We start from the raw sequence: 26,079 nt of genomic DNA, 5'->3' as shown, positions 1-26,079 counted from the left end.
GTCAGTTCCTTAATCATAATTATGCAAATTCTCATGACCATTGATCAACAACCACTGATCAAAGCCCACTGATCAAAGACCACTCAGGGCCTTCTTGTTGTGCTATTCTTCTGCCTCCCTGGCTGCTGTGTCAGTGGGGATGGTGTTCGCTCTGTGTTGTAGCGTCCTGATGACGCCCAGTTTGTGCTCCAGTGGATGATGAGAGTCAAACCTTAGATACTGATCCGTATGTGTAGGTTTACGGTACACGTCAGCTTTTAGATGTCCCCCATTACTGATGGAAATCTCACAGTCTAAGAAGGCTAACCTGCCACTTTTCATATCCTCCCTGGTGAATTTGATGTGTCGGTCCACCGAGTTAATGTGATCTGTGAAATGTAGTACGTCCTGGGATTTCATTTTCACCCAGGTGTCATCCACATATCTGAACCAATGGCTTGGTGGTGTTCCAGGGTAGGATAGCAAAGCCCTCTTTTCCACTTCTTCCATGTACAAATTGGTCACGATGGGTGAAACTGGGGAGCCCATGGCACACCCATGTTTCTGCCTGTAGAACTGACCCTTGTATGTGAAGTAGGTGGAATGAAGACACAGTTCCAAAAGCAAACACACTTGGTCGGTGCTGAGAGTGGTCCTGTTGCTGAGGTTGGGGTCATCCTGTAATCTCTTACGGACTACCTCCAACGCTTCCGTGACTGGGATGCAAGTGAAGAGAGATGTAACGTCGTACGAGACCATGGTTTCGTCTGCCTCCATGATGACATCTCTCACCTTCTCAACAAAATCCAGGGTGTTCTGGATGTGGTGTTCAGAGCTGCCCACCAGCGGGTTGAGGATCGAAGCCAGAAACTTGGAGATGTTATAGGTGACAGAGTTGATCATGCAGACAATACTTCTTAAAGGTGCACCCTGTTTATGTATTTTTGGTAAACCATACAGACTTGGTGTCGACTCCCGGGTACAGCCTGTGGTATGAGGTCCGGTCAACAGCCTTGTCCTGTTCTAACTGCTTCAGACAGTCTATCGCCCTCTTCCTGCAGCCACTTCCTGGGTCTCGTTTCAGGGGCTCATAAGTATTTTCATCACTGAGTAGTGACAAAATCTTCTCATGATAGTCTTTCTGGTTTAGCAATACTGTGCACCTACCCTTGTCTGCCGGAAGGAGGATAATGTTGTTGTCATCACTAAGTGATGTGAGTGCCTTCCTCTCCTCCATGGTGATGTTGGATGCTGGGGGCTTTGCATTGCTGAGACAGGCCGAAACTTTCGTCCGTAGTTGCTCTGCTTCCACTTCTGCAATATTGTTGTTACGAATTGCTGTTTCTGTGGCTGTGATCAGCTCCACTAGCTTGGAGATTTACTTTCCTGGATGATTGAGAATGCATCAAGACATTGTACTGGTTCATTTATTACTTCACAGTGTAACTTTTTCTGCAGCTATTTAGAAACAACTCAACGTCCTTTTGGGGACAAAAACGAATCCTCTCAATTTTATTCAAGGTTCAAGCTGATGTTTGACGTTCACGTCCAATCACAGTTTTCATTTGGGTGATGGAAAAGTAACAAACGTCCATGTCAGTAATGTTGTCATTAGTGAAATACAAAGCAGTCAGTTTCCATCCATCAAATGAACAAACAGCAGACATGCTGTCCTTCATGTATAATATGATTCCTTCATTTTCCAGGTGGTAACTATGACGACTAAGAAGCTGCTCATTGAAACACTGAACCAGTTGAGTCCAGAGGACTTTGCTGAGTTCAAGTCACTCACTGAACTGGAGAAAGATCTATCATTTAGGAAAAAAAAAAAAAAAAAAACAAAAAACTGGAGAAAGATCTATCATCCAAGCCAAGGGGACGACTGAAAACAGCAAACACACAGGATGTAGTGAAGCTGATGGAGGAGACGTACAGAGGAGAGAGTGTGGAGGAGACCAGAAAGGCTTTAATGAAGATGAACAGGACTGATCTGGTGCAGAGATTATCAGGTATCACCTCAGGAACCACAAATAAGAGAACAAAGAATTAAATATGTGAGAATACTGCACATAGTTCATCACATTCATATGAAACCAGGTGCTGACTGATAGAAAAATCTCTTGACTCTGTGTTGTGTAGTGAATGATGAACAAAGACGTTTATATTTTCGTGCTGCTTTTTATAACGTGGATTAGAGCAGAATATGTGCAGGTCAGGCAGGCTGGCTCATTACAGGAGGCTCAAACACAGCACACTACAAAATAATAGCAGCTTATAGCCGGTGTGCAGTGATATTATGTGACTGTTTCAGGACTTCACAATTACAACAAACCACTGAAACTCTTCTTATTAACAGTTAGACAGCTACAGAGGTCACATGCTCTGTATAGTGGTCGCACACATGCTGATACCTAATGATCCCACACAGTGCAGTGATCCACTGCCTCTGAGAGAGGGCGCCATTGAGCCAATAAACATCACAAATCCATTGTGGTTATTATGGAATCACACACACCATAAACACTGTTACACAAGCTCAGTTACAGTATTTTGATCCGATCAGAACAAAAACATCCAACATCATTCAACATGGTTGGAAAGTCTTCAAGCAGCTCTACAGGTTATAATTATGTCACTATTAACCCTCATCATACTGACTGAAGTCTGTGGTAGATTTTTGTCATACCTCACAGATGTGTTTTTTTCTATCATTTAAATTTTTAATGAATTTGTCAGGTTGTTGCTAATGTTTCACACAATTTTCTATTTCTGCTTTGATTGGTGCTTCTTTAAAAATACAAATGTTTGTAGGTGTCAGAGGACTCCAGTCAAACAATTCCACCTTTACAGTTTTAATAAATGGGACTTATTAACTGTATTGTGAATTTATTCAGTTGCAGCTGGTCCTAAATTAAAGTAACACACAGTATCTAGTATCTGTCAGTGTCTATAAAGAAGAAAGACTCAGATGCCATCACTGCCTTCATCGTCTGGATGGGGAACTTTCCAGAAGTTATCAGAATGTTGGAGACGTAGCTGCATCTACTGTACCTGAGAGAGCTGGAGTTCTCTGGTCACGCAACCCATATCAAGGAAGCATGTAACAGACACGCATGTGCAGCACGCTTTGGAGAGACAAAGCGCTTCATGGAGTCATGACCTCCAGCTCTCACTGGGGCAGTTTGAATCTGAATGTGCAACAAGTGGGTGAAAGTAGCACCTCCAAGTTTTAGGCCATGGTTCTCAGCTGGTAAAGGGTGGAGTGCTCACTCCAGGTCACGGACGAGTTCCCCCATTTGGAGGAGTTTAAGTATCTAAGGGTGTCGTTCACAGGGGAGGGGAGAGTGGAGCAGGAGATTGACAGATAGATTAGTGCTGTGTTTGCAGTGATGTGGATGCTCTGCTGATCTGCCCTGGTGAGGAGAGAGCGGGCCCTGATGTTTTAGATTTGTAGGTGGAGCTATGTTCCTGCCCATGCATATGGTCACAAGCTCTGAGGACTGAAAGAATGAGATTATGGATACAAACAGAAATGAGTTTCCTTTAAGTCTATCTGGGAATGTCCAAGTTATGTCCAAGTTACGGTTGGTTAGCATGGGAGAGGCAGCCTGGGACCCTCATTGGACAGAAACGCCCGGTCTGGAGTCGACTCCCGTCACGTTCAAAGACATGTAGTGTATATTTATATGTGTGTGTGTGTGTGTGTGTGTGTATATACACACACATGAAAGTGATCAGCGATCAGAGTATCCTGTGTGTGCTCTCATTCACAAAGTTAGGCCTCTCTCTAAAATCATTATTAACGAGTTAACGAGGTTTAAGTGTCACTTTGATGTGAAATCTTTCATGTTCTAAATCCTCATAAAGCCTGATGATAAAACAGTTTCTAATCTGACTTTTTCTCTTTCTTTTCTCCTCAGACAAACAGTTTCCTCCACTGAGCCAGAGAGTGAGTAACGTCACATCAGTCGACTTCACACAGTTCAGCTTTGATTCAGTAGATGAAGACTGAAAATGATCTTCATCTTAAACACAAATCATACACATGAGATTCAAGCTGCAGCTTTGTCATGTACACATGAGTTTTATACATGATTGGTGTAGAAATATTAAACCTTATTTACATTTTAAAAGCAGATTAAATTCAAGTCTTTCTGTTTATCAGTAAAGATGTGAGCAGTTAAAGCTCCCCTCTGTTTGTAAAATCAGGAGACTCACTGCAGTTTTTGTAGCTCAGTCTTTGACAGAGTTACAGTCAGGCAGTAAAACAGAGTCACAAACCTGTTCATGAAAATTAAATCCTTCAAAAAGAGGAAAAAATGAGCCAAGAAATAAAAAACCAATCCAAGCAGGTACCCACCGAGCACCAGATGTTCATGGAGGTTATTTTCTGCTCTACATCTGGTCGACCGGTCATGACCTTAAAAAGACGCAGCTTTGTGTCTGAAGGTCAAAGGTCATCTTTTCAGGTTTTTAGAAGGAATTGGATTCAAACATGAATTTATTTTTAGCACACTAAAATGTTTCTGTTGATTAAAAATCAAGCAGACATTTGAATGGTGCATCGCTGTCATGTGACCTCTGTTTTTACCAGGTGGAAACGATGGAGTCTCTTATTGAGCTGCTTTTGGAGACACTGGCTGATCTGAGAGGCAGCGAGGTCAGAGACTTCATCCAGATCCTGAGAAGAAAACATGGCTCAATGATCCCCATGAGTCCGCCTGAGATGTCAGACCTGCAGGACATGCAGGACGTGCAGGATGAGGTGTTTTTGATGGTGAGGACTTTTGGCCAACAGTCAGTGGAGAAGATCGTGGAGGTTTTAAAGAAGATGAAGAGGACTGATCTGGCTCAGAGGCTGACAGACAGCAGCTCAGAAGCTCAAAGTAAGATAAAGACAAAACATGTTAAAATGATAAAAGTGTTTCTGCTTCAGTTCATATTAGAAACAGTCAGATTTACAGAGCAAAGAGAGCATTGTTGACGAGCAGAAAATGATGTTCAGCAGGTTTAAATGTAACTTTTTTTTTGTTCTCTGTGTATTTTTTTTAAAGCTCGATTAGCTTTTATTAAACACTTATTTCCATTTCTGTTAATTTCTCTTTTTTCAGACAAACATCTGGATGAACATCTGTCTGCACTGATCCATAAAGTGAGTAACGTCTCATCTGTCTGACTCTGCAGAGTTCAGCTTTGATTCAATAAGATGCAGTTTGAAAATCATAATTTCATCATTTAGATTAAACAGTTGTCACAGAAATGTTTTTAGATTTAAAATCAAACATTAATAAAAAGTGTGTTTACATAAATACATCTTAATAAATCAGATAATAAAAGAAAACAAAGTGTTTCAGAGAAAACATTGAAAACATTCAAAGTTTAAAACAGCTACAAAAACATAAATCTGTAATTTTCTCAGTGAGGAAACATTTTTTCTTTATGAATGTTTGAATTTTCCAGGTTGCAACAATGGCAGCTGTTACAGATGTGCTTCTAGAAACACTGGAGGATTTGAGTGATCAGGATCTCAGCAAATTCAAGTTGTTCCTGCAGTTCACTTGTTTTCAGAAGAGTCTTCCACAAATCAAACTGAGAACTGACAGAAGAAGAATAGTGAATGATATGATTGATAAACTTGGTCATCAGTCTGTGGAGGTGATTAGGGAGGTTTTAACAGACATGCAGAGACCTGATCTGGTGCAGAGGCTGTCAGAGAGCAGCTCAGGACTCAAAGGTAAGAGGAAATAATCTGTCAGAGTGTCTGTAATAACTTTAATACATTTTATTTATTCATTAAAGTTTATTTAACCAGGAAAAAATAAACTTGTGACATTAAAAATCTGTTTTACAAGAGTGTCCTGGCCAAGAAGGACAGCTGTACAATAATCATAAGCTGCATAAATTAATACAACAGATATGTTGGGATTATTCTTAACTGTGTGTGGAAGGATTTTAAATATAATATTACACCTTACAGTAAAAATTAATTTAAAGAATTAAATCAGAGAAACTCACAACAAGAACTGCATAATATAAACTTTATTATCATTTATAAATGAAAGAATTTGTTTCCTCTGATTTATTTTGGACAGACGTTGATAAATGAACACATTCAGGTTGTACAAACACAGTAAAATTAAACAGATTTGTTTTCATATTTCAATGTTTAAAGTAAAAATATTCAGCTTATTGAATCAGTGACTTTCTTTAGTAAATGTTGTTTTAAAGCTCTTTGAACTTCTTTCCTTTGAAAATATTTTTCTTTGTTTTTTGCATTTTGAGCTCATTAATATCAGTCTTGTGTTGTAAATGGATCTTTATGTTAGCTTTGATTGAAACTCCACTATGGAGACAGACGACCTGTATGAGGTAAATGATTCAAAGTCTTTTCAGTGATTTCTCTGTGATTGTGTAACTATGGCCTCCTCCTGCCTTCAGTCAGCACAGCTGAAAGTGAAATATTAAAGCTTTTTATTGTCAGGACTCAGTGTTATACTCAGGATGAGCACACATAAAGGACACACACAGTGTCTGTATCATGTAGTTACAGTTTGTATTCAATGTGTTGCAGCTGCAGGATCATCAGCTGAAGGATTTGATGTGGAGGAAACAGAGAAAGGTCAGTGTCCAGAAAACACATGAATCAATAAATACACTCATTGATATGAAGATGAAGAAGATGAAGAAGAAGAATTACTGAATGAAACAGAACTGGATCATTTCCTCACACGTTGATAGTTTCCCATCAAATATGACTTCATGTTAACAAGTTTAATGTTGTTATTAATCCAACTTACAAGGATCATCAGAATGAAATCAAAGCATCAGTTATTTCAAAGTGTCTGATTATTAACACTGATGTTAAATCAGTCATGAATGAAGCTTTTAATCTTTCTTTTCTGTCAGAGAAACACTCTGAGGATGAACGTTGGCCTGCACTGATCCACAAAGTGAGTCATGTCACATCTGTCTGACTTCAGATCATCCAGCTTTCATTTCATAAACACAGGATAGAAATCTTCAATAGAAACAAATGATTTGATTTTGATTGGAAAAGTCAAAGTTTGATAAGTTGAGCGTGTGCAGTGAGGGAGGTCTGCAGCAGGTCAGAAAAGTCCTGAACTTGTTAACAGAAGCAGAATAATTGTTAATCAGCTGTTTGTGATCATTGTGACAAAGATGACCAATGACATCATCACCTTATGTGATGGATGATGTCATCTAAACACATCTACATTTGTAAAGTGTTGATGAGAAAACAAACAAACCTGAAAGTGAGAAATGTCACATTTATCTCATGAACATTTTCTTTGAATTTTCCAGGTAGAAACGATGGAGTCTGTTATTGAGCTGCTGCTGGAAGCTCTGGATGGTCTCAATGAGCTGGAGCTCAGTGAGTTCAGTCAGACCCTGCGACAAATTCATCTTCACCAATATTACTCAGACTTCTCATGGATGTGGTACATGAGGACAGACCTGCAGGACACAGTGTTCCTGATAGTGCTGACTTACGGCCAACAGTCAGTGGAGAAGACCATGGAGGTCTTAAAGAAGATGAAGAGGACTGATCTGGCTCAGAGGCTGTCAGACTGCAGCTCACTGCCTCGAAGTAAGACAACAAAATCAAAACTCATTAAAGTCATAAAACTGTTTTCATGTCTCATAAACGTCTGACTAAAGTCTTCTTTGAGTTTATAAATAATATTTGTAATAAAGACAAAAACACATCTTTAAAACATATTTTATGGCTGTTCTGGAAAAATCTACTTCAATAAATACATAAAAATGAGACCAGATTAAATCCAAATACTTTGTGAGGAGGAGTAAAAATGACTCCTTCATACTGTTTATTATTGCTGAGGAGGTTTCAGTGTAATTCTGCATATTGTCCATTTTTCCAAAGTCATATTTCCTGAATAATTGTCAGTTAGTTGTTAAATGTGTTTGTCATGAGTGACTTTGAGCACTTTTCTCCTCAGAGAAACACTCTGTGGATGAACGACGCTCTGCACTGATCCACAAAGTGAGTCATGTCACATCTCTGATTCAGTACAAGACAGCAGGCTGAAAGTCAGAGGACTAAAGTATCATCAGTTCTCATGTTGACTCATTTTTCTCATGATTTCTGCTGGATGTTTGTGACAAACTGAAGCTTCATTCAGTTTGACTTCTTCAGCAGTAATTTTCTGCAACACTAATGTCAGGATGTCTTTACCACTGAGGATGAGCTGAGGAAGTGTCAGCATGTACATTTGTCCTGACTCTTCAACAGGACAGAGAAATCTGAAAACATCAAACACTTTCAGCTTAAACAGGAAACTTTATTCTACTTACAAATATTAATAAAGAATGAAAGATGATGTGAAATCAGGGAAAGATTCTTGATGGATATATTTCAGTTTTTATCTGCACAGTGAGAGAAGAACTGCAGCCTGTAAAGAAAAAGTATTCAAACCCATAAAAGTGGATCACAGTTTTAGATTTTCTTCATTTTTTTCATAAACGTACCGCAACTAGTAAATAGATGCTTGTGTTTGGCTAAATAAATATGTGACCCCGTGATTGTGTTTATTGTTCCAGGCGGCAACAATGGCAGCTGTTAAACATCTGCTTTTAGAAACTTTGAATGATTTGAGTCGTGAGGAGCTCAAGAAATTTAAGAGGCTCCTGCAGACGATCCTTCCTTGGAGGAATCGGTCATTCTTCTCATATAGGTTGAGTCAGTCATCAACCAGAGCAGATGTAGTGAATCTGATGGTGGATGAACTTGGTCATCAGTCTGTGGAGGTGACCAGAGAAGTTTTCATGCACATGAACAGAACTGATCTGGTGCAGAAGTTACCAGAGAGCAGCTCAGCATCCAGAGGTAAGACCAACATGCATGAGTGTAAACTCTGTGTCATCAACAGGTTTTTGTGTTGGTGGTGTCATGGTGGTGCAGTGGTTAGCACTGTGTCCTCACAGCATGAAGGTTGTGTGTTTGAGCCTCCTGGTTGGCTGGAACCTTTCTGTGTGGAGTTTGCATGTTCTCCCTGTGCCTGCATGCTTTTCCTCAGAGTGCTCTGGTTTCCAGTCCAAACACATGCTTGTTGGCTTTATTGCTGGTTCTAAATTAAATGTGGGTGTGAAAGGTTGTCTGTCTGTTTAAAACCTGAGGTGGACAGGTGTACCCTCTCTCATTATCACAGCTGGGAACCCCCAGTTACTTTGGTTGGACAGGATGGAGGGTTTCTTTGTTGGGTTCTTATGTCATTTTATTTAGTTTCACATGATTTTCTCTTTTAAATCATCTGTGTCGTCTGAAGGCTGATTCTACTTGGATGTGTGATGATGTTTGAATCCTCAGAGTTGATGGTAAATGTCTTTCCTCCTCAGAGAAACACTCTGTGGATGAACATGGAGCTGCACTGTTGAAGAGAGTGAGTGTGACTTTAACTCAGCTTTTACAAAAAATAGTTTTTAGTATTGATAGAAATGAAATAACGTTTTCTTATGAAACTTGAAGTTTTGCAGTTCATAAAGAGAGTGAAGTAAATATCAAAACCGCCAGCTGTCTCTTCAGTGATTATTCTAAAACATATAAATATTAATGAAGACATCTTTTTTTAATTAATATTTGATATTTCTACTACAGTTTCTCTGGAAATTAAATAAAAATAAATCTTTAAATTGTCCAACAGAGATATTATACAGTAACTTAATACATTGTTTTGGTTTTACAGGTAAAAGAACAGGAAGCTGTCAGACAGATTCTCTTGGAAACACTGAATGAATTCAGTCAAAAGGCTCTCGGAAAATTTATTCTGTTGCTGCCGTTCACGTGCTTTAAGATGAGCCTGCCACAAATGGAGAGGTACCGGTATCCAAACAGGACAGAAGACCTTGTGGATCTGATGGTGGATAAACTTGGTCATCAGTCTGTGGAGGCGACCATGGAGGTTTTAACAGACATGAACAGACCTGATCTGATGCTGAGGCTGTCAGAGAGCAGCTCAGGTGAGACCAAACAAAGTTTAATAAACAGATTTTCATAATTTACAATAAACTTGTTTAAACAACTTCTAATCAACAAACATTAAAATAAACAGGAAACACAACAGACGTCCAAAAATAACTTTGCATAAATCATCAGAGCTGAATCCAACCTTTCTCTCTGTCTCTGTCTTGTTCTGACATCACTGGTGAGAATATTTGAATTCATCAGCTTTTGATCATCTTAGACGTCACTCAGCTGCACGTCCTGCTGAACATGTTGTTCTGATGTTGAAGCAGCACTGCACAGCATAAAGTGATCAAACAGCAAACATGTGGACAGTTAGAGGATGATTTTATATGTCAGCATAACATCATTCATTTGAATTCTTTGTGTCTCAACAAGGACGAAAAACTGAAAGAAGTTCAGAGCTTGAAGGTTGTCAGAGCCTGACGGTAATCCCTTCCATTCATCCATTTATTGCTAAAGTTTCTTTCTTTATAAACATGTGTACTTATTGACTAAAGAGACTGTCCTCTGCAGCAGGACTGCAGTGATTGGACTAATCTTGAACCTGAGGTGAACAGTACAGATGCAGACGAGGCTCCAACTTACAGGTAAATCAACTTCCTGAATGCTGCAGCACAGCAAACTGGAACTACAGGAAACAGTTCAGCTTTGGATTTATTCCCAGAGGAAATTCTTCATTTTGCATCCGATTCACACGACTACTCTGTGTTTCCATTCACTCTGTTGTTCCTTCATGAGTGTGTATTTAATTCCTGTTTCAGCCTTCAGTCTGCAGCAGGACACTTTGAATGCAGAGTGTCGGGCTTGCGCTGGGTCTGTAAGGGAAAGACCAGCTTTCAGTACCAGTTTAGATCTTGGGAGGGACACATGGAGAGGATGGAGAGCAGACAATACATGCCTGCAGGTCCTCTGATGGACGTCACAGTCACTGCTGGGAAGTTAAATGAAGTTCACCTGCCACACTGGATCTGCATCGGTAAGAGGACATGAAGGAAGACTTTCAGATGTTTGACATTTCTGACAGTGAGCGCACAAACTGTTATAAACTGTTCTTCTCACCATGTTTGTGTTGTTGTGTTCTCCTGCAGATGACATCCCTGACATATTGGACACGTTTGCAGTCCTTCACATAGATGACTGTGGAGATGTTGTGGAAAAAGTGTCTGAGGTCACACCAACACATGTCAAGTTAACTGAGCCACATTTCTCTCTAATCACGACCGTGATATATTTCATATTTCCTCCAAAAATCAGCTGTTACATGTTGATGTACTATAAACCCAACACATCGTTCCTCAAACTCCACGTCTACCTGATACGACAGGATCCTGCTCTGGAACAGGTAACTGAACATCTTAATGATGTGAAACAGGACAAGATTCCAAACATTAGGACCGACTGACAAAAGACAAAAGAGACACTGAAAGAAAAATGTGTTTTATATTGAAGCCAATTGTAAAAATGTCTCTATTGCTACAATAAATCTCTTCTGTTTGATTATAAGAATATTTTTTAATCATAGTTTTTCTTTTAACATCAGCAGCACCTGTGAGAGTCACTTTGCTGATAAATCTCTTCACTGTAATCTGGAGATTATTTGGATCCAGACCAGAGTTTATAATATTACATCATACAGACTTCATATAACAAAACTCTGATAAGAAAACTGTTGGGTTTGTGTTTCCACAAGCCCCGCTGTTAAAAGCCCCGCTGTTAAAAGCCCCGCTCGTTAACAACAAAAACAAGACGAACATCTTTTACTTGCTAGCAAGGGAGGCCCCGGCCGGTGTCTCAGAATCTCTATGCGTGCGTGTGTGTGTGTGTGTGTGAGAATGTGTGTGTGTGTGTGTGTGTGTGTGAGAATGTGTGTGTGTGTGTGTGTGTGTGAGTGTGTGTGTGTGTGTGTGTGAGAATGTGTGTGTGTGTGAGAATGTGTGTGTGTGTGTGTGTGTGTGTGTGTGTGTGTGTGTGTGTGTGTGTGTGAGAATGTGTGTGTGTGTGTGAGAATGTGTGTGTGTGTGTGTGTGTGTGTGTGTGAGAATGTGTGTGTGTGTGAGAATGTGTGTGTGTGTGTGTGTGTCTCTCTGTGTGCGTGACTTCCTGATCACAACTGTTTCTAACAACATCCTGGTCATAAAATAGTAATCTCCCCCACACCCAATATATGGTTCAATTCCTGTATTGGTTCACCGTGCACAACACAGTGAAGCCACAAAAGGGCAGGAAGCTGACCACACAAGAAACAGAATCTTCACAAGGGATGTGTCTACAATAATCCTCCCCCAGCACAGAGTGGCTGAGACAAAGGAATGTCTTGATCCTATAGATTGAACTAACACCTTACAAATTTAAGAAACACAATGACACATTCAACAATTAGACTTAACATAAACATTAGACACTTGTTATTAACCAGAGAGTTCACAAAGCACCCATGAAGATGCAAAATATTGATCACCTTCACATGGTGATACTCTCCCTCTCAGAGTTTGACACAATATTTCACAACAATCTCTGACTTTATTCTCATTAATGTGACTTTTTCCTCCCTTTTTCTTTTCCAGCAGACCATAATACTCTCTCACAAAAATCTTATTGCTTGATTATAAATGTCATTTCAAACACAGATGGTGTAAGTTGGTGTAAAGTTAACCCCTATTTTTGATAACTTTGCTTTTTTGTTTTCTTTTTTTTTTCTTAAACAGGAAATTGCTGAGAAATATCGTGAGAAAAATGATGAGACAAAATCCCATTTGAACTTTAAAAAAATCATAAAGCATCCCCCAGACCAGTACCTGCAAACCGAGCGTCTTTTCAGCCTCAAAGCCGACAACACAAGTGCAAAAATTCAGCCGAAGGTAAAGTTTGTAAAGTTTGTGCTACATGTGGATCGAAACCTTGTTGGCAGAAAACACATCAGGCCTTATTTTAGCCAGAATGACACGGCTGCTCTGAAACATACGTGTGTCTTTGCATTGGCTGAGTCAGTGAGGTGAGGGCCATCACACCAGGGACTATCAGCTGTCTTTGTTAGCACAGCTGCACACACTTTAACACAGCAGTGTTTGATGCTGTATTTCAGTCTTCTTCAGGTGCTGATGATAGTTTTACCTGAAGAATATAAAATAATGGTAAAAGTCAACATTAGTGTTTCAGGAAAATCAAGTTCTGAAGAAAATCCTAAAACTCTTAAGTTCAAACATTGAGTTGCAAAGTAATTATATTAGTGTGCTGCTATTTTTTAAATGGCTCATTTAAATGCCATCACCTTTTCCCAAAATGACCTGATAGATAAGGAAAGTAAGAAGTTGTGTATTTAAAAAGAATAATAATTAAAAAAAACGAAAACAAATGTGATTAAACTGAGTAAAAAGGTCTGTAGGTCATTATGTTTTTATTCCAGTTCACATTTTTCTGGTAATTTTGGTTTTAGTTTTAGTTCATTATAAAACTCTTGATGTGAACAAGGTCAAAGGGCAAGTGCTCAGGTCATATTAGAGCATATTTAAAAAACTCAAAGTCTGAGCCTCAACATTGTTTTGACTGAAAATCACTTACATCTGTCTTACTGCATCTAAATAATATCACAAGTCCACAGATAAACTGTCTTTTTATCTTTAGTCTCTGTCACCTACACTTTGTCCATCAAATATATTTAAATGAGTAGATTTAAAAAGTAAAATGTAAAACTTGGAGGCTCCATTTCTGTACTAATAGCCAGATGTAAGAACCACAACTGTGTGTGTGTGTGTGTGTGTGTGTGTGTGTGTGTGTGCGCGCTCACAGAGGTATTTTAAAGTTCCTTTGTTTTGTTTTTCAAACACAGGAGTTAACCCTCAGATACAATAGGCAAAACTTCTATGAGGTGTACGTTAAGAATCCAGGCAGTGAACTCATACTTACACTGGTGCACACTCACCCAGCTGATGGTGAACCAGCTGATGAGCCACTATGGGAATGTGAAATTCAAGCAGGTCAGTGGTTATGAAGCAATATTACCCACACTGTTACTAATATAAGAAATACTGTATGTCATATAATGTCAAATGTAAGATGTTTTTTTTCCATCAAACTTAAAAGAGTCTGCAGCAGTTTGGTTGACACGATGTTTCCAAAAGTATTCACTCGCTCATCCACATCCTTTCATTCATGTGTTAAAATCGCTTCCATGGCCTCAGGTGTATAAAATCAGCACTAAGACATGCAGACTCTTCTACAAACATGTGAAAGAATCACTCGTTCTCAGCAGTTCAGTGGTCCTGTGATAAGACGCCACCTGTGCAACAAGTGTCGAGTCGCACATTTTGAAGCCAGTATGATAACCTTATCCCACCAATGCTGTGGACGTCCAGCTTTTCAGATCCAGTTAAAATCCAATCACTCAAAAAGATCCTCTGGAAAAGAGTAGAATTCTTAGAACAGAGTTTATTAAACAGTGTCATATGAACAGCAGAAATCAGTACAATAAACCAGGATGACAGAAAAAGTGAACAAGCAAAGCGAAGCAACCCCGGAGTGTAGAGCCTCAAAGCACAAACAGCACAGACACACAACAGACAGACAGGGAAGAAGCAGCAGAGCGGGGCATATCGACCCTCCTCTTATATGGGATCAGTGACCCCTCCGCCTGCCGTTGGGTACTCTTTCATCCTTTGTTCTTTCTTTTCATCTTCCACGTATGATGCATAACTTTCTGACCCTGCCCCATAACTTTTACATCCATCATTGAATTGGCTCACTTTGTCCGTTTGATGAGAAAACGGCAGTTAACAGTTAATCAATTTGACAATTTTGTCAGGTACGCATGCCAGACGTAAGCTGCTTTCTATGCCGAGTAAAGGTTTTTCTTGCCTTCTGGTGGCTGAGGTGAGAACCAGAATCCCAGCTTCACGCACAGGGGGCAGGTTTGTTTGCCGTATAGGCATCGAAAGGGCTGGACACAGCGTGAGGCGCTACAGATAAACGCAGAGAAAGTGTCCTATGCGCATACTTTAGCAGTGCCAAAGAAACCTTTGTTTGAACCAGTCACCGTTGGCCATAACACAGTCAAAGGTTACTTATTGATCCTAACTAGTACATTTTCAAACAGTATTGATCAGCATGTGTTTGTACAATAAAGGGCACAAACTTCATTAATATAATTGAAGATAATCTTTGACCTAAATATGTGGGTCTTGTGATTTTGAACGAGTAGAAAAAATACTCCAGTATAAGTATATATTTAGTATATAGAAGTATATATGATTACATATGTGAGTATATGTCCAGTGTGTACAGGTACATATGTCATATATATCATAGAAAATCCACAACATTAGTCCTGTGGTGAAATTCCCTTGCTACAAAATATTATACATACAGTCAGCTGTTAGTGGTATTATAACAAAGAACGACAGCCAATCAGCCACAAAGTGACGGGCCACGTAAAATCACAGAGGCCTCCAACTTTCTGCAGAGTCAGTCGCTACAAGCTTCACGTGGCCTTCAGATTAGCTCAACAACAGTGCATAGAGCGTTTCAGAGAATGGGTTCCCATGGCAACCAGCTGCTTGAACACTCGGCTTTATTCAGATGAAACTTTCATATTTAACTCTAATGTCAAGTATCCATATTTTGATTTTCCTTGAATTCCAGATGACCATCCAGAGTCTGGTCAAGCCGAAGGTAAGATATCACACGAAAGGAGCATTTAGACGAACCTTTTACTCAGATTATAAATGAATGATTTTCTTCTTCTTCTTTTTTAGTAGACCAGAGTTTAGTGGAATATCCTTTGGTGTAGTTATTTAATTGTTTTAATTTGTGGCACTGAGTCTCTAATGTTTCAGTTTGCTAGCATAATGAAAGTTAAAAAGTTTGAACATTTGTTAAGAAACTAAAAACTTTCTTTGTTATTTATTAACAGCTGCAGGATCCTCAGTGGGAGCAGCTGCTGTCAGCTCTCAGTCGGCTGGTAGGTTCATCAATATTACCTGTTCTGTGGTTTTATATAATGTGACACATAGAACGCTGATGAATCCTAGTGAACCGTCAATCACACCTTTTTCCCGCCACAATTTTACTTTTCGTTAGCTTACATACTTTGTTCTGTCTTCAAGTTTTCATTCTAAAGGAGGAGCTCTCAGTCTCTCAGCTCTCGGTGGCAGCGAGTCACTAAACTCAATCCTGCTTATATTTCTTTCTTTACAGAGATAAATATAATATTCATGTATTCAGCCCTCTGTGAATCACTTCCTTATCATGCTGGAGGGGTTTGTGAGTCCCAGGCTTTTTCCTGAACAGCTGATTTCCTCCAACAGAGTGATGATGGTTGTGTTGTCTTCTAACTTCATGAAGATTAACAATCTGAACAGCAGCCTGTTTGACAGGAAGTCCAGTATCCAGTTGCACGATGTGTTCCTGAAGACCAGAGTGACGAGTCTGCCAGTCAGCTTCACAAACAGCCTGCTGAGAGAGAGTTTGTTATATTTCACATGTATGAAGAGAGAGTGCAGGGCAGTGAAGACGACATCATCTGTGGCTGTATTCAGCTAGACGACAGTTATTATTAAAGCTAACGCCTACTGGTAGATCAGCCCAGTAAATACGGTGTTTCTGTGTTTTTACTGGTTCATCTGTTTCACTTTCAGATGAATCCCAAAGAAGTGGTAAAGTACAAGGTTAGATGTTTCACATGATTTGTGTATAAAAAGAACTGCACTTTGTGTTTGGCTGTGGTGGGTTCCCTTTGGTTGCTGACCTCATATTTGAAGTACTGCAAAATGCCAGGGAATGAATGAATAAGCTCTTGTTCAACAATGGCACCAACCAGCTTTTCCAAATCTACTGATGCTGTTGACTGGACTGTCAAAATGCATAAATCGAGTCAGTTCTATTTTACCACCAGTTTTTAGCACCAGTTAACGAATGTTTTTAGATGTTAAAGAATTCAACAGAACTTGTGGTAAAATACCAAATATAGAACTGAACCACATAGTGCCATTTTCTGTATGAAGCTGCTGGCTCTGTGGACATGAGGACGATCAGTTTGAGATATTCTCAGATATCTATTGTTTGCAGCTCTGAACTGGTGTCCCTGACTTGACTGAAGACAGGTGGGATAGAGTTTTATCCTTAATGGGGACGATGTTCAGGAAACTGGAAGTGTCAGCAGGTGTTCTAAGGAGCTCTGAAAGAAAAGCATCTGGACGTCTTTCAGTTTCTTGAAGACGTTTCAGAAGCTTCTTCAGTTCTAAGAGCGACTGGTGGAGCGTCCCAGATTTTAAGCCCTATGGGAGTGTCCCCAAAAGGGTCGAGGACCCCCTATTGATCCTCTGCCTAATCACATGAGCAGTACTAGAAAAATTACCATTCCTGGTGCAACTCTGTAAGCCTTAGTCTTCTGCAAGAACAACACATTTCACAGCTGTCTGTGGCTGTTTTATCATGTCATCAATACTTGCATGCAATGTGGCAGCTGTTGGAGAGATGTGATATAAAACTCTACAGAAAGATCCACAGTAAACACTGGAGTGGAGTTTGAATCTGAGGCTGAAGAAGATGAGGAGCAAGACGGTGCACTGAAGTGTTCACACTGTGTACACTTCTCTGTCTCGCTCACCTTCCTGTGAACTCATCAAAATCATGCAGAGCAACAAAATCTGCAACCTGGGGCAGTCCTTATTAAGGGTTACTTACTGTGGACCACATCTCAGAGTGTTCATATTTAATATCACTGATGCTGGGATTCTTATATTTACATAACACAATAATATCAGCTGGACAGGAAATGTTTGAAAGGCTGCCTGAATCATTAAGAAGGGTCTGATGTGATCAGCACCTGGATGTGAGCTGATTGTCAGCAACGTTTCCTTCACTTTGTCTGGAGTCAGTCTTGGCTGTTGGATCATAGAGAGTGATGGATTCAGGATTTGCTGATTGGGCATTTTGTGACAGAGAAAAGTTGTTTCATTTATTATGTATCATGTATTTATTTTATTACAAAACTTTACAAGTAAAGATAATCTCATTTTTATGTCCTTTCTCAGAGGAAAACACTGTGGACAAACATCTGTCTGCACAGATGCAGAAAGTAAGTAGAACCAAATGATTCTGTCCTCACACCACAGCTTCACTTAATTCATTACTTATACCTGTTATTAAAAATGATCACGTGTGATGGTTTTGTTTACTTATTAATCAGTTATCCTCTAAGAAGGTTATTATTAAATCACTTTGTTTGTTCTCAGGCATTAACAGTCCACTCAGACAGAGAGAAGCTTTTGGAAATGTTGGAAGATCTGAAAAAGGAGGAGCTTGAAAAGTTCAAGTTGTTCCTGCGGGACCGTGTTTTTTTGGTGGAGCTCAAACCCATCCCAGAGAGCAAACTGGAGAAGGCCAGCATCTGTGACCTGGTGGACCTGGTGGTGCAGACCTACACAGAAAAGTCTGTGGAGGTGACCAAGAAGGTTTTTAGGAAAATTAACAGAAATGATCTGGTGCAGAAGTTATCAGACAGCAGCTCATGATTCAAAGGTAACAATCAAAATGGCATCATTGATTTTATGAATATTTTACTTAATCCAAAATACTTTTGTATAGTTAGATTTGTAGCTTCTGAATTTATTTTCAGTGCACTACATGATTGTAGTATGGAAAGTAGCAGAGAGTCTGACTGCCTGTCCAACTGACTCTGACATGAGGGAGAGTTTATAATGTAGGAGCAGATTTGAGGTTAAAATACAGGAAATAACATCGATTTGAAAATTACTGTAGTGTGTGTGTGTGTGTGTGTGTGTTCTTAGGTTGATGCAAACATGAGGATGAGATCAAGATTTTTGAAGCATTTTTTTATTTTAATATTTAATCTTTTCATTTTATTTTAACTTTCTCTTTTTAATTTTCTGTTCTCATGTTTTTATTTTCTGCAGAATTATTTCAGGTTTAAACGTGTAGAAATGATCTGACAGTGATTTCATTTCCTTCTTTCATAGAAACACATTCTGTTTGTTTCTAGCAGCGCAGTTTGTAAAAAGACGGCATTTGTTGTGCTTTTCTTTGTTTTCATTTATACACTTTCAGATTTACGATAATGAGATCATCATGTTTACAGATACTCACTGTGAGACAAACACTCAGGTTTATGTGGTTTTTTTAACTTCTGTAATGTGTGATGTCATTGAGGGGCGATATCCTAATATTGGTGTTCTCCAGTTCTGGCCCTTTCCACAGAAGCTCCACCCACTTGTCCCTCAAACCTTCTGTTTGTGGGAAACAGCCAATAAGAACAAAGTTGCCTTAAAGGGAGAGGAGTAAAAAAGAAGCTTGTTTCAGAGAGGATGAGGAGCTACAACCAAACCAAGTATAAGAAAAATGAGGATGATTTTGAACTGTGACTCAGACAAAGCTACTCGAGTACAGTCCAAAATTAAAAATATTAACCTGAAAATGAGCATTATATGTATAATTACATACAAAAATATCATGAACAGCTTTATGATTCTCATTTTGTTGAAGACGATAAATCCATGTCACAGTATAAATGTGCCACATAAAGAAAAGTCTTCCAGAATAATTTTACATTAACACCATATGAACTCTGTTATCTTCTGTCTTTTGTTCTTGTGGTCGATGCTCAGTCTGGTTTGGAGTGAAGCCTGAATGAGAAAAGTTTCCAAGGTTAGAAGTTACTGAGGAACATCATGACCTGCATCTGTTACTGCCATGTTTCTCACATTTTAAGAAGTTTTGACGACTGCTTTGAAGATAAACTGGAGAATTTTATACTTTTTAATCTTTAATATCCTGCTTTAATCATTGTTTTGTGTTTTTTAATTCCCTTTTAAGCACGTCACTAAACATTTTATATTGGCTTTCTACTAAATATAGAAACATAAATACAATTGTTCTTTATCAATAAAATATTTTTTCGGATACATCAGGGAGCAACATTGGTGTCTATTAACTATTTACTGTCAGAAACTCGTTCATTTTTTAACATTTTAAAATCTGTAAAAACACGTCTTTCATGTTTATACGGTGAAACTTTTGCTGGAATGAAGCGGCCTAAAAACAATGAAACAATGTACAATGAAGATCACTCAGTAAGATGATTACTGTGCTTTTGTATTTTAAGAGATGAGATGTTCAGGTCAGTCTTTATTTTCCTACAGGATCATTTTGATTTGCAGCATCAGTCAGTCAAACTGAAATATCACAAAATGAGAAAGATCAACACATAAATAACAGTAAGAATGAGGAATAGTTAAATGAATGACTAAAAGTACATTAAAATGATGGAAGCAGTCAATAAGAAACGTTACAAACATCAGAAATGTCAGACCGGGATGGGACGGCTTTATTTACACAGAACTGGATGTTTCCTGACTCTGAGGACTTTATTCGTCTAAGGAAGAAACTCAGACTGTTCCTAAATGTGTCCTTATATTTTGACTTGTACGTACAAATTTTTATATGGTTTAATTGTTATTAAAGACTCCTTTTTACCCTTGTTTTCTGGTTCGTTCGTTCATTTAAACTCCAGCCTTTCTGGAGCGTTCAGTTCTACAAAGGCTGATCAGCGTCGTCTCCATCAACTCCATTTTAATCCAGCAGCACGAAGAACAAGTGTCAGTGAGGTTTATCTTAATCATTTAACCCAGTTTACATTTTCCACCCATCCATTATCCTTATTAGCCTATCCCAGCTACCACAGGGCGAGAGGCGGGGTACACCCTGGACGGCAGTCTACTACAGAGAGACAGACAACCATTCACACCTATGGGCAGGTTAGAATCACCAGTTAACTAAACCACACTAACTGCATGTCTTTGGACTGTGGGAGGAAGCTGAAGTACTCGGAGAGAACCCAACAAACACAGAGAGAACATACAGACTCCACACAGAAAGGTCTGGTGGTGGAGTCGAACCCGGGACAGTGGTAACCCCCCCGTTTTGTCCTTAATAGATAATAAATCAGAATCAGAAATACTTTATTAATCCTGAAGGAAATTATGGAAACCTGTAACCTTAGCAAGTTTTATAGTTTACCTTTAAAAGACAAACTGAATTATTCAGCTGTAACTTCATAGGAACAAAATGCAGGTGGAAATAACTGACGATATGAAAATGTAACCTGTGATGTGTGATGTTGGACATCTTTCATTCAAAGGTTGCTCAAAATCATTTAATGACTATTTTTAAACATGTGACGCTAATTTCAACATGAAGGAGCAAACATCCATGTAGTTGTGTAGATACGTGTCAGGATCTGCTGTGTCACCATCGCTGGCCCTGCACCTCCTGCATAAGAAGTGACCGGCTGCTTCAGTCCTGCAGGTACAAAATGACTTTTTCATTTTCCAGGTGGTAACTATGACGACTGAGAAGCTGCTCACCTGAATTCAAGTCACTGATTGAATAGCAGAAAGATTCACTCCTCATCTCAAGTAGCAAACTGAAAGCAGCAAACACTCAGGATGTAGTGAATGTGATGATGGAGAAGTACAGCCGAGAGTGTGTGGAGGTGACCAGAAAGGCTTTAATGAAGATGAGCAGAATCTGGTGCAGAGATTATCAGGTATCACCTCAGGAACCAAATAAAGTCAAAAATAAATAAATATGTAAAAAACGGACACATGGAGAGGATGGAGAGCAGACAATACATGCCTGCAGGTCCTCTGATGGACGTCACAGTCACTGCTGGGAAGTTAAATGAAGTTCACCTGCCACACTGGATCTGCATCGGTAAGAGGACATGAAGGCATTATTATTTAACAATAAATTACATTTATGATTCAAGTTTTCTTGTGCAGATGACGTCCCTGACATATTGGACAAGTTTGCAGTCGTTCACATAGATGACTGTGGAGATGTTGTGGAAAAAGTGTCTGATTTTCTCTCCAAGAGCGCTCCTGATGAAAGTGGGCGTTCCTGTGAAAATCAACTGTAACGTGTTGATATATCAGACCAACACAGCTTTCCTCACACTGCATGTTTATCTGATCCCACGTGATCCTGGGCTACAGCAGGTTATTACATGTTTCACAGTATAAGAAGGACAATGTGCAACAAATAAATCAGCAGACAGTAATATTACAATATTGGATCCCTGTAGCATCTTTACACACACACATATAAACATATATATTCTCTCGCTCTGTAGACGATGGAGAGAAGAATCCTGTGGATACAAAATCATCCGAAAGCCGCATCCAGAAAAGTCCTTGAAAATGTTTAATTGTTTCACCCTAAGAGCAGATTTGGATGGTGCAGAAATCTGTCCTCAGGTATGTTGAATTTATTTACTGCTCATTTGATCCCAAAACAATTTATAAAGCTTCGAAATAAGTCAGATATAAAATAAACACCTGTTCATGGTGAAGTATGTAACTGATGTATTCTCACCATGAAGTAAACTCTCCTGCTGTCTGACCATTAGCTCCAACATGTGTTGACACTGAGCAGTGAGTTGTTGTCTTTGCACCAAACTGCACAGCTGTGCATGGCTGATTTCCTCCAACAGAATGATGATGGTGGTGTTGTCCTCTAACTTCATGAAGATATTCTCTCCATGTCTGTGAGTGCAGTCATGGCTGTTCAACATGAACAGGAGGGTGCTGAGTGCATGACCCTGGGGGGCTCCAGTGTGGCCCTAGAGGGGAGGAGCTGTGATTACCAGTCTGAACAGCAGCCTGTTTGACAGGAAGTCCAGTATCCAGTTGCACAATGTGTTCCTGAAGACCAGAGTGACGAGTCTGCCAGTCAGCTTCACAAACAGCCTGCTGAGAGAGAGTTTGTTATATTTCACATGTATGAAGAGAGAGTGCAGGGCAGTGAAGACGACATCATCTGTGGCTGTATTCAGCTAGACGACAGTTATTATTAAAGCTAACGCCTACTGGTAGATCTGTCACGGTTCTGGGTCCATTGGACCCAGTATTTTGAGTTTATTATGTTTTGGTGTAATTTTGCATCATGGATTGTTTTCTTGTTCTCTTGTGGTTGTGGTGATTATTATTATTATTATTAGAGTTTCACGTTTCTGTTATCCATATTTTAGGAATTGTGGGTTCATGTATAGTTCAGTTCCATTTTCTGTCTCTCTGTGTTGAGTCCGTGTCTCTGAGTTGTGATTCATGTTTCCTGTTTTATTGTGAAAGTCTGTCTTATGTTAGGGTGTGCAGCTTTGTTCCCCATGTCTCGTTAGCCCTGATCTCTCCCAGCTGTGTCTCCCTCCTGTTGCCGATTCCCCCGTTACTACCCTGTGTATATAAGCCCTGTGTTTTCCCATGCTCGGTGTCGTGTCGTACCCTCAGATTATGCCTGTGTGTTCCTGGTCTCCGGTTTCAGTGGTCACTTCATGTTTGTTTTTCATGTCAGCAATAAAGCTGAGGTTTTGAGTTTCACGTTTGTGTCTGAGTCCTGCGTTTGGATCCTCCTCTCCGCCTGCCCGCACACAGAGCCCTGACAAGATCAGCCCAGTAAATACGGTGTTTCTGTATTTTTACTGGTTCATTTTTCACTTTCAGATGAATCACAAAGAAGTGGTAAAGTACAAGGTAAGATGTTTCACATGATTTGTGTATAAAAAGAACTGCACTTTGTATTTGGCTGTGGTGGGTTCCCTTTGGTATGACAACATTAGTGCTGAATATTGGCATCCAATAATCAGACGGTGTCAGAGAGGGGAAGAAAGAAACAGACTCAGGCAGAGGCAGACATCTGTTTGACTGGTTTGAGGGTGAAGAGGGGAAAAAAGCAGAAAGATACTGAGTTAGATTTGATTATGTACAAAGTAAAAAGAAGCACAACAATGAATCAGTCTTTAATGTTTAACACATATCAGTGAGTTCTGTTTGGAAATAAGTAACAGAGGATGTAAGCTATGCATGGATTTAGTCTTTGATTATCAACATATGTGATGAATCTCTGCAATCTTTCCTCAGAAAACCACTTTGTGGATAAACACAGAGTGGAGCTGATCCAGAGAGTGAGCAACATCGAGCCGATTCTGGATGAGCTCCTGAAAGAAAAAGTTATCCAGCAGGAAAGTTATGACAGAATCAGAGCTCTGCAGACCTCTCAGGAAAAGATGAGGGAACTCTACAGCGGTCCCCTGAAAGCTGGCAGTGCCTCCAAAGATGTCTTCTACCAAATCCTTCAGACACACGAGAGACTCCTTCTTAATGACCTCTGCTGAAAGGACGTTTGCTGAAATCCATTTTGTTCTACAGTGAAAGTATTTACAAAAAGGAAATGCTGCCATTATGTTTCTGTGTTTCTGATATAAACATAAGAAATATCAGACTCTTTGTTTTATGCTTTAATATGATGGTGGGCGGATTTATAACACTGGTTATAATTTGGACCTGGTGACATCATACAGGCTACGAATGTTTACTCTGTTGTTAATAATTACAGGTGCTGGTTGCTGCACATCAGGGGGCCAAAACTCAAGGCACACTTTAGGTCGTGGGCCAAACAAGAAAAACATTTATTGAACACACTAAAACATGTTTTTAAACATAAATATGAATAAAAACAGACAGGAATATTATTCCAGGATAAATGCACTTAAAAAAATAAACTTTAACTTTGTATTTTATTTATTTTATATTTTGCTCTCCATAGAAATATATCCTGTCAAAATTATGCAAATTAGAAATATGAACATGCTGCCAAAAAACCCAGAAAAAATAAATGAAAGCAAACACAAGGTTGGAGCCGCATGTAGACAAGCAAAGTGCGCCGACTTTGTTCAACATTACTCGGCAACAGGGAAAGTGAGGCAGGTTGCACTGGTGCATTTGTGACAGCTTCACTTGAAATGCCTCCACCGCATCATACATGCCATGTCCATGAACTGACAGGTTTCCTTGCTGAGCTCAAAAACTCTGAGAACTTTTATCCCAACTCAGCCAGCGGACCTCTGTATGATGAGGAATGTTAACAAACTCTGAATCTATTTCCCACATAAAAGACTGAAATCGACGCTGATTTAAACCTTTAGCTCAGATAAAATTTACGGTCTGTGTTACGGTGATCATTACATGCTCCATTTTTAGGACTTTACCACACAGCCTTTCCTGGTGTGTGATGCAGTGATGTGCTGTTAACTCACCGGTACAGTTCTCCTGCATCTTTACTAGATCCTGCACAACACCAGCGCTCCATCTGTTGTCCCAGGGCAGTTTCATGTCGGTTACACTTTGAAATACCTTTTCAAACATGTCTTTTCCTGTCGTTGTCCCGTGCATTGATTTAATGTTCAATATTTACACTCTACGGATGAAGATGGTCAGCTGTGCAATGTCCATCATGTCTGTACTTTCATCCACAGCAAGAGAGTATGCAATGAAGGTTTTGCTTCTTTCACACAACTGTGTTCTTAAATCAGTGGCCATCTCACCAACCCGATCAGCAATCGTATTTCTGCTCAGGCTCACATTTGCCAAGATCTGCGTTTTGTCTGGACACAAGACGTCGCACAGCTTCATCATGCAGCTCTTCAGAAACTCTCCCTCGGTAAATGGCCGGGCTGATTTGGCTCCTCTGCTACAATAGAACTTGCTTTCACAACAGCTTCAGTTTGTGGCTTTGCTCTGGTGACAAACGTCTGCTGAATTGGTAAATGGCCTGTATTTGTATAGCGCTTTACTAGTCCCTGAGGACCCCAAAGCACTTTACACATCCAGTCATCCACCCATTCACACACACATTCACACACTGGTGATGGCAGCTACAGTGTAGCCACAGCCACACTGGGGCGCACTGACAGAGGCGAGGCTGCCGAACACTGGCGCCACCAGTAGGCAACGGGTGAAGTGTCTTGCCCAAGGACACAACGACCGAGACTGTCCAAGCCGGGGCTCGAACCGGCAACCTTCCGATTACAAGGCGACCACCCAACTCTTGAGCCAGGTTCGCCCCTGTCAGATTCTTCTTTAGCTCTTCTACCTTCTGTAGTTTCTGCTTTGCATTTTGGTTTTTCAGCTTGTGTTTTGACTCGTAGTGCCGTCTTAAATTAAATCCCTTAATTACAGCCACATTAGCTCCACTAATAAGATACGGGTTTACCAGCAATGTTTGTCAACATATATTCAGCCTCCTGCGCTGGT

General features: G+C 39.8%; 1 protein-coding gene across 3 annotated transcripts; it reads left to right on the top strand.

Moving 5' to 3' along the window:
- The first annotated feature begins 1,784 nt into the window (after nt 1–1,784).
- LOC147319759 (uncharacterized) lies at nt 1,785–24,839 on the top strand. 3 transcript variants are annotated; one of them, XM_086312516.1, is made up of 23 exons: nt 1,785–1,988; nt 3,900–3,928; nt 4,574–4,865; nt 5,091–5,131; nt 5,440–5,713; nt 6,551–6,598; nt 6,886–6,929; nt 7,303–7,588; nt 7,959–8,002; nt 8,560–8,845; nt 9,355–9,398; nt 9,702–9,975; nt 10,358–10,407; nt 10,499–10,569; nt 10,744–10,958; nt 11,071–11,324; nt 12,688–12,840; nt 13,809–13,956; nt 15,617–15,646; nt 15,888–15,935; nt 18,010–18,053; nt 18,211–18,496; nt 19,600–20,471. In XM_086312516.1, exons 1-22 carry the CDS (start codon nt 1,898–1,900, stop codon nt 18,487–18,489), a joined length of 3,045 nt encoding a protein of 1,014 aa, XP_086168642.1. In that variant the 5' UTR covers nt 1,785–1,897; the 3' UTR covers nt 18,490–18,496; nt 19,600–20,471. The 3 variants fall into 3 exon arrangements, with proteins under 3 accessions (XP_086168642.1, XP_086168641.1, XP_086168643.1); XM_086312515.1 differs by having other exon boundaries at nt 1,786–1,988; nt 10,496–10,569; XM_086312517.1 differs by lacking the exons at nt 18,010–18,053; nt 18,211–18,496; nt 19,600–20,471 and adding an exon at nt 23,908–24,839 and having other exon boundaries at nt 1,787–1,988; nt 10,496–10,569.
- The last annotated feature ends 1,240 nt before the right edge of the window (nt 24,840–26,079 follow it).

This window comes from Aulonocara sp. 'chitande type north' Nkhata Bay, linkage group LG11, assembly GCF_057382095.1.
Source record: "Aulonocara sp. 'chitande type north' Nkhata Bay isolate Kocher_YH1m ecotype deep benthic linkage group LG11, A_spYH_male_GT1.1, whole genome shotgun sequence".
Classification (NCBI taxonomy): domain Eukaryota; kingdom Metazoa; phylum Chordata; class Actinopteri; order Cichliformes; family Cichlidae; genus Aulonocara; species Aulonocara sp. 'chitande type north' Nkhata Bay.
This window is presented reverse-complemented; position numbering and strand designations above follow the sequence as displayed.

Excerpts from the sequence above, each read along its gene's own strand:
- LOC147319759 (XM_086312515.1), top strand. The coding sequence starts at position 1,898 with ATGGAGGAGACGTACAGAGGAGAGAGTGTGGAGGAGACCAGAAAGGCT. Across the intron at positions 5,132-5,439 it reads TGTCTGCACTGATCCATAAA|GTTGCAACAATGGCAGCTGT; the intron begins GTGAGTAACGTC and ends TGAATTTTCCAG. Across the intron at positions 8,003-8,559 it reads GCTCTGCACTGATCCACAAA|GCGGCAACAATGGCAGCTGT; the intron begins GTGAGTCATGTC and ends TTATTGTTCCAG.